The sequence below is a fragment of the Cupressus sempervirens genome, chromosome 5 (assembly GCF_028749045.1).
Source record: "Cupressus sempervirens isolate cs-2001-9-10 chromosome 5, ASM2874904v1, whole genome shotgun sequence".
Lineage (NCBI taxonomy): Eukaryota > Viridiplantae > Streptophyta > Pinopsida > Cupressales > Cupressaceae > Cupressus > Cupressus sempervirens.
Window position 1 is genome coordinate 347,557,898 of NC_143122.1, and position 8,902 is coordinate 347,566,799.

The 8,902-nt window shown below is 33.3% G+C and overlaps 1 protein-coding gene across 1 annotated transcript; it reads right to left on the minus strand.

Moving 5' to 3' along the window:
- Positions 1 to 376: 376 nt before the first annotated feature.
- LOC149556133 (36.4 kDa proline-rich protein-like) lies at positions 377 to 1,444 on the minus strand. Its single transcript, XM_089830256.1, has one exon. The coding sequence runs from the start codon at positions 1,319 to 1,321 to the stop codon at positions 899 to 901; it is 423 nt and encodes a 140-aa protein (XP_089686382.1). The 5' UTR covers positions 1,322 to 1,444; the 3' UTR covers positions 377 to 898.
- Positions 1,445 to 8,902: the final 7,458 nt, after the last annotated feature.

The following is an 8,902-nucleotide window of genomic DNA, read 5'->3' on the forward strand; positions in this document are numbered from 1 at the left end:
TTTTGGGTGGGACTCTGACTGTTGGGGTCAGAGTTTGCTTCTCTGCTATTTAGCTATAATGACCCAGAGTAGAGATGGTCTTTACTTTCTACTATTATCTGAATTCAGGGCCCTCTTCCTTCCTTTTTTAATCAAAACATTATAACCATATAAAAATATATCATCTTATCTTAAAATTAACTTGTCCACTTACTCTTAATCCTTAATTATATCTCCACATCTATCTTACAGTACGTTTATTTACTTACAACCAACTTTAAATGAAAAAAAAACTACATTAATATAATCAATTGTAATGAAAACAAAAAAATCATTCTAAATAAACAAATCAAATTAAATTTATGATCAATCAATCACATTACGAATTAGAAAAATATAATCTCAAAGTAACGATTGAATTATCGATAACAATTACTTATAATTGATATTACATATTATATTCATCCAAAATCAAATCACTGCATCAACAACCCATTAATTGAAAGCTCCAGTTTCTGTTTATTTTTAGTTCTGGTGAAAAGCTCTTGATCTTCTTTGTCTCTTTCTTGTGAGACTGTCTCTCTCATCTTTTGCTGGTTCTTATTTAAAATCTTGATGGCATCTTTATAATTGAGTCCAGACGCTCTCCCATACTTATTTAAACATAACAATACATCAATCCATTCTAAACCATCCTTTCTAGAGGCATAACAAATGAATATATACTACAAAACAAACTCGGGGATTACCTCTTTATTCTCACAATACAGACATTCTAAACCTTGAACATTAGGTTCAAAGCTACACCATAGTAACTGCCCTCTACGAGAGTTTCACCCAACATACCATAACAATCTAAACAACAATTCCTAATGCAATAATGAAAAACACACAACCAACCACAAATCAAAGCACCTTACTAAGTAGGGCATTTGAATCCAGGTGGGACAGTCAATCCACAAGAAGCAACAAGACTGAGTGCTAATGGAAGAACAACATTGAGGTTGAGAAGCTTAACCCTAATGGTTGTACACAAACATAGTGCTGCCTCTAATCCTGCAACTCCTTGAATGAGAGGGCAGCACTGGTTTACAACAGGATCTCCCACACCAACATGAACAAGCCCACTCAGTAGATCAACGCAGGCTCCAAGCTTCAAAATATCAAGTGAGCACTTTCCAGTACTCGGAGTAGAAGGGGGTTTTGGAGTAGAAGGGGTCTTTGGAGTAGATGGTGTCTTTGGAGTTTTGGGTGTGGGAGGATATTTGTATCCTCCATGATGTGCCATTGCCACCTCCACCATAACAATGAGCACCAGTGCTATGGCTCTCTTCATCATCATTCTCTTGCTTTCTCAGAAAGATGAAAGAGTAAAGCAATTAGTGAGCACCTTTATTGTGTCAATGAGTTACTTCTGCTTTGTATTTATAGGGCTTGTAGTTTGAGTCCGTGAATGAATGAGATGCTCATGCTTGTGGACTCCGTCACCATTCCATACTTTAAAGTCGTATTCGGCTACTGTAGGCTTTGATAATGGAAAGGAAATAGTTAGCACTGAACATGACCTCAGATTCCACGTAACGCTATCATTTTCCGGTTCTATAATGAAAGAAAACTGTTGACACTGTCTACAAGAGAGCATATAGGAAGATTTGAAAGGGTTGCGCACTTACGTGGAGGAACAAAACACCTTTTGCAAAATGCCTGTTATAAATCTTATTAAAAAACCAGACAGGTAAAGAAGTCCAATCCTGCTTTATATTTTCAATTACGATTTAGATTCGACATAAGAATTATTTTAAATGAGTGCTTGTTTAAAGTTGGAATGGTGACTCGACTGATTATATGAGATGAGACATTTAATAAGTCTTAGAGATAAGATTCAGAAATTGGGTATACTTTTAACATGTCATATTGTCTAATTAGTGAGAACATGTTTTATTAGTTCCTGCTATAAGGCAGGGAACTATAGTTTTTGTCCTGTTTATATTATTATTATTTTTTTCAAAATCTTAAAAACATTATCAAATAGTAAATGTATGTCAATATTATTATTAAACTACATATTTTTCACACTTAAATGCTATTTTTGTATTGGTTATTACTATTTTTGCTAGTGGTTTAAACATTTTTAAAAATCCACTCAAATTCTTTTATTGTTATGTGAAAGGAAAGTGGCTTAAATAAAAGACCGACATTTAATTTGGCCTTAATGATTGCATTATATTCATTAAACTTCTCCTATATATGCATTTTATTGTGCATTGCATTTCATGCCTAAATGGAATTAAAATTTATTGTTTTTACAAGTTTAAATTTATCATTTTCAAATTTAATTATAAAATGCATAGTTAGATGCAAGTTTTTTAACTACATAATTTCTATTAAATATTTTTTGATAATTTGATTGGGTGAATCGTTTTGAGTCTTATATGCATGAGTAAGTTAGTTTAGATGTTTATACTTTCAATATTCTATTTTTAAGAATTATTTTTTTTCATTCAACTAAAATATTTTTAAAAATATTATCTATACTTATATTATATAATATTTTAAGAAATAGTATTATATATTATTATTATTAAAATATTTTTATTTTCATATTATAATTTGTTTATAATAGTATATATGAGATATATTAATAGAATTTAACTATATAAGATTTGTGTTGATTAAAATATTTTATATACTATGATAAATTTATTATTTTAACATTCGATTTATACTAAAAACTATTAAAAGTAAGGCAAGTACTAAGCCATTATATGGCACTTGTTTTATATTTCATACTTGCTTTCTGGAGTACTCACAAAGCTTTGATGTTTTTTTGAGTTGGGTTGGAGATAAGTAAAACTAGTGTAGCTATCTTTCTTTATTTTCTCCATTATATTCTATGGCTCATTATGCCTAATGGCTTTCTTGTCTTTTAAATATTATTTGACTTTTTTTTGTTCATACCACATCAACATCAGATTTGTATTGTATTGCAATAGCCTTATATATTTTTATAAAGGGTTTGTACTTATTGTAGGGATTCCATTCTCAAGAACACATCAAAATAGAGTTATATAGAGTTCATATTCTTCAAGTAATGAAAACCTCAAGTTAGAGTGGTATGTTATGTACTCCTTGAATAAAAATGGTGTTCAACATTATACTTTAGAAGAGGATGTCTACTCTCATTATGAAATTAATAGTACATAGTTTTTGTCATTGTATGGAAGACTCCACACATCTTCATTCTTCTTCTTTCTATAATTTTCTATGTTCTAGGCATTTTTTATATTTGTAGTTACTAACTTTTTGTGCTACCTCAATGTGAAGCTCCTCCTTGGCCATGTATCTATTCTCCTCCTTCACTAGGTACATATTCTTTGACATCTCCTTTTAAAGGAAATATTTTTTAAAGATAGGACTTTGTTTTCACAGTGAATATTAGAATGTTGGCCCATCTTGTAGTAAATTTCATAATTTCTTTCTGCCATCTGATTAATTTTTTTTTGCCTTCAAATTTTTAGACTGACTGTTACATGTGATATTTTGAGGGACAAATTGATGTATTCAAATATCTTTTCTCTAAAAGATCAACTACGAATATATATTGAAATAAGTATATAGAATTATTTTATTATTGTCTATCTTAAAATAAATTTATTTACAATAACTAATATTAATTTTGATGCCATAAAATTGTTTGCAAGAAATGCATTGGATCTTATCCACACTATATATTTGTGCACTGTGTTCTAATTACATACTTACGGATGTGTGTGTGTGTGTGTGTGTGTGTGTGTGATTGATACAAAATTTGACAAATCAATCACTAAAACAATCAATCTATTTTTTTGTCAAAAGGCATGGACTCTAGCTCTTGCAGAGCCCTTGTTATTTATGAATATCATTTTATTTATCTTTTTATTAGTATGCATTCTAAAATAAAAAATCATTTTTCTGATGTATAAAGAACTAGTCTAAAAAAAGGGGGTTGGCCCCCATTAAGCATAGTATCTAACTGACTAAACCAAATTAAGCATAGTATTTAATTGACTAAACCAAAAAATATAGTAGCAACTCACACTATGGGTGTTGCTATACTTTCATCAGTGTTTCAAACTATACATATTAGCCCTACTAGGAAGAGAGTTTATAAAATACCAAAACATATAAAAACTTTAAAATAAAAGCACAAGACCTAGCTCCCATCTTTATCTCTAGGGTCATTCTTAATAGCCCTACCTTCCTCCTCCTTCACCAGTTTTTCTAGTAGGTTCTTACACTAGCTTTCCGCTAGGAACTTGTAGAGAAAGTGAGTGACTTCACTTTATTTTCCTACATCGTTCTCCTGATTATTACTTATAGAAGATACAAAGGTGAGGCTGCCAATTGCATCATCTTAGTGGTGTACTCGACAAGTGTCTCAAATTTCATGTATAGGGTCTCCTTGTTATCCACAAGTTCATGCAGGGATTTCTCCAGCCTATCCATCATATTTTTACTTTTATCTTTCTCATGTGGGATCCTTTTGTGTTCCCCCTACCCCTCTCAAAATTCCTTATAGGGGAAGTGATAACACCACCCAAAAACTTGTCCAAGGAATGGTTACCTTCAAGGATATCAGAAGTAGGGGATGGACTAGGGTTATCTTTACTCTCAGAGTTAGGGTGCATCATTTTCATTTTTCTCTTCCTAGTAGGTTTGGTCTTTGTCTGCGTGGATTGAGAACTCACATCCTCTTTGGGTGGAGTTGTAAATTTTTCCTTTTGTGCCTTTTGCTTAATCTTCTAGTAACTATATTGCTTCTACCAGTATTAGTATCTGAGTCAAGAGGGGTAGAAATGGAAAGGGACTTCATAATAAGGGGTGGGTTGAGAGCTTGGTTGAATTTGTAGAGTTTGAACATGAAGGCCTTAAAAGGGATATTAAAAGGTCTCCCTTCTTCCCTCTTCTTCTAGACATTAAAAACATTATCTTCCATAGAATGCAGAATGAGATGCAATAAATTATGGTTTTTGAAATGGTTTAAAATTGGAAATTGGTAATCATAAAAAACTTGGAAATAATCCTCTAGCATGATGTATCGCATGATAGTATAGAAAATGATATCTTAAGGCTCGAGAAGATCCTCTCTTGAAATGCCACCAAGAATGCACATAGGCTCCTCCTCAAAGCAAAAGAATTTATGCAAGCTTACCTCATCCAAAACTCTGGGTTGCTTGTCCTAGCTCTCATGTTAGAGAGATAGGCCACCCATATTCATAATGATTTCCTTCATGATTTCAAAATAAATCCCATTAAATTCCACCTTTCTTTAGCCTAGGAGCCCACAAATTGCATGGACACATGCTTGTCAAACCCTTCAATACACTCATGAAGGGAAAAAGGCCTCCTTCTCTTACATAAACCCATGATGCTTCACTATCATTCATGTATTTGTCAATCTTATTTGACTCAATGTGGTTAGAGTTGGCACTCATGGCTTCTTCCCCAAGCTCAATCACGAAATAGTCAGTTTCCACCAACATACCCCTCTTGCAAGTTGGCGCTTGAATAAGGGAGATTCTAGAGAATTTATCACTATGGATGGCCTTATTGTCATAATCTATCACCATATTATGATCACAAAATGTCACATTTCCAAACGTGACCCTATCTTTATACATACGAAGAGAAGCTTACCCACCATTTTTGAGGGATGCCAGATGTACCACCATCCCATTTTATGATGCACTAGAAAGTTGCAATTGTTCTATTTTAGTGTTTTCCCAACTTCCCTCTTATCAAGATCCCCACGTATCTCCTTTTAGCCTTTTTTATAAATGTTTCCATTGGACATGTCATAAAGGATAATAATATCAAAACCCTTGCTTTCCTTACTATCATTCTAGTACGAACTTTAGCCCATAATGAGTCCAACCCTCATGGCACAATGAAGATTTTTCACCTATTATAGCCATTCATACTATGTTGATATGTTTCCTTTCATTATCCACGAGAAGTTGGGTGGACAGTGGGATCTCACTGACAACATCCTAGTTTCGCATCCCATTAAAAAAATCTTGTTATTAAAGTTAATTATATTTATTATTATTATTATTAGGATCTTAAGACTAATTGAAGTTGTCCAGTTATATTTGATAATCTTAATTACATATTCAAATTTATTTTGTTATGAAAATTACTCCATTTAATATTATCTATTACTTATTGAAAAGGAAACACAACTTTATAGTTGTCTAATTAGGACATGTATAAATGAAATTGTCTCCAAATCATTTTATATAAATGTAGTCATCATTATCTTTTAACGCTTCTACAAAAAAAATCTTACAGCTAAACATTTGTAATGCACTGTAATAACTTTGTCACATTTTAAGCCTTATACTTGTTAAATTAATAAATCATTATTATTAATGCAATTAGATTTCCACAATCCATGATTTATAATGCTGAATTTTTGGAATAGATTGTGTAGAGATTTTTCATCAACGTTTCAAATCACACTGCGTGATCCATCATCAGGAAGAGAGAGCAAGAGGTGTCAAATTATGTACGATGCAGATTTAGCACAGAGTCACAATTTAACGAGACCTGGAAGAGAGGGACTGTACACGCCCCAACGCAAGTCAAAAGAAGTAAAATAAAATAAAATAAAGACAAAAAAACAAGCGCGGGGGAGAGACAAAACCACCCAAGACACAAAGTGAAAGAACCAAGAGAGATAACAAAGAAAATAAATAGGACAAGATAATAAACTCCAAAAGGAAACAAAAGGTAAGAGGTAGAATAAGTAAAAATATAAAAATATAGTAGAAGAATATATTACCTATAAGAGAACAAAACAGAAACCAATACATAGCGTCAACAAGCGAATAAGCCACAAAAATGAAATAATATATACACTATAATACTACCCATTAATAATAAAATAATAACATTTTATGTAGAAGTAAAAATAAATAAATAAATACATAAATCAAAAAATAAGACTAAAAAATAATAAAAAGATAAAATAAAAGAAAAAATAAAACATAAAAAACACAAACACATATCTATATATATGTTTATGTAGGTATGCATGTGGATAATATAAACTCCCATACCAATACCAATAAACTCCCATCCTAAATAAAAAATTGAATAAATAAATAAATAAATATATATATATATATATATATATATATATATATATATATACTTGCTAATAAGCAAGTAATATATATAAGAATTAAAAACACGCAAAATAATACATACATATGTCACAATGTAACACACACACACATATATATATATATATATATATATATATATATATATATATATATATATATATATATATATAATGTGCACCTATCACAACTAGAAGAAAATATACGCAAAAAAATTAAAAATAAATAAATAAATAGTAAACAACCCCCATACACAACCCACGCATGGAAATAGATACATAAGACACCAAAAAGCAAGAGAATGCAAAACAAATATATAAATGAAATATACTAGCATATATGTACCAAGGTAAAGTCATATATAAGTATGAGTAAATTTTGAAAAGTGAATATAAGGATAGAAACACAAGGTAAGGAAGAACTCCAACAGAAGAATGAAGGACGAATGAGCCACACAAAAGGTGAAAAGGCAAGGAGGAGGGCACAACTAACTCAATAAAGAAGACCCAAACTCTGAAGGAGGAGAGGAGCAGCCACAAAGACCTAAGGAGGACAAGAGAAAATAGGGGGGGGAGGGGAATCAAACCCCACATGAAGAGACGAAAACAAAAATGACAGGAAATGATGAGGAGGAGAGAGGAAGAATCACCAAAGACACAAAGGAAGAAGTGGCCAACCTGGGGGAAGGGTGCAAGGCACTAGAGCAGAGGAGAGGGGGAGAGAGGACAAGAACCAAGGAGAGGGGGAGCAACCAAGCATGAAGGACGGAGAGATAAAAAGAGATTAACCAACACAACAAGGGTGATTCTCCGCATAAGTCAACAAAGGATGCCACGAGGGGTTGAGAAGCCATCGATCATCATGATTGAGGTTGATGGGGTGGTTAATAATTTCAACGGCTTCTTTAAGCTTCCTCTTAAAATAGTTGTCCTCGTGGGAAATGATTTGTGTGTCCTCCAAACATATGTGATGTTTGGTCAAAAAAGAATGTTCAGCTAGTGCCAATTTGTAAACCCTATCGTGTCTAATGTCTACCACATGCTCCTTGATACAAGTGTGGAAGGAGTGGCCTGTTTCACCAATATAGGGTGTGCCACAAGAGAAACCACTTTGTAAACCCCTCAGTTGGCATACGAATCAATGGGGTCTTTGATTGGTGGGACACGATTCTTGAGCTTGAAGAGGGGCTTGAAAGCAACACGCAAACCATTTTTGGATAGGATCTTGGCAATTTTATGGGAAATTCCTTCCGCGAAAGGGAGGGAGGCGTGCAGAGCACGAGGGGGGGGAAGAGAAGGGGGCGAGGAGGCAAGGTGGAGGGACCTAGCTTGTTTTAGGGCCATAGAAATTTTTCTGGGAGAATAACCATTCAGCCGAAAGACCTGGTGGAGGTGGTTGAGGTCAAGGTTTAGATGATCATCATCACAAATCCTATAGGCTCTTAGAGCCAGGGTCTTGAGAGTGCCAGTTTTATGGTTAGGATGGTGGTGGGAGGAAGGATGAATGTACAGGTCGGTATGGGTGGCCTTTCTAAACACACGACAATTGAGGGAGCCATCCAATTTTTTGATGAGAAAAACATCAAGGAAAGGCAATTAGTTGCTAGACTCTAGCTCTTTGGTGAAAGAAATACAGAGAGTCAAACTATTGATGTGCTGGTGGAACTCTTCTAGCTTGTCCAGCCCATGAGACCAACAAACGTTAGTATCATCTATATATCTTTTCCATCATTTAGGTTGAAGAGGAAACAAAAAAAA

Coding starts and splice junctions, on each gene's coding strand:
- LOC149556133 (XM_089830256.1), bottom strand. CDS start 1,321: ATGATGATGAAGAGAGCCATAGCACTGGTGCTCATTGTTATGGTGGAG.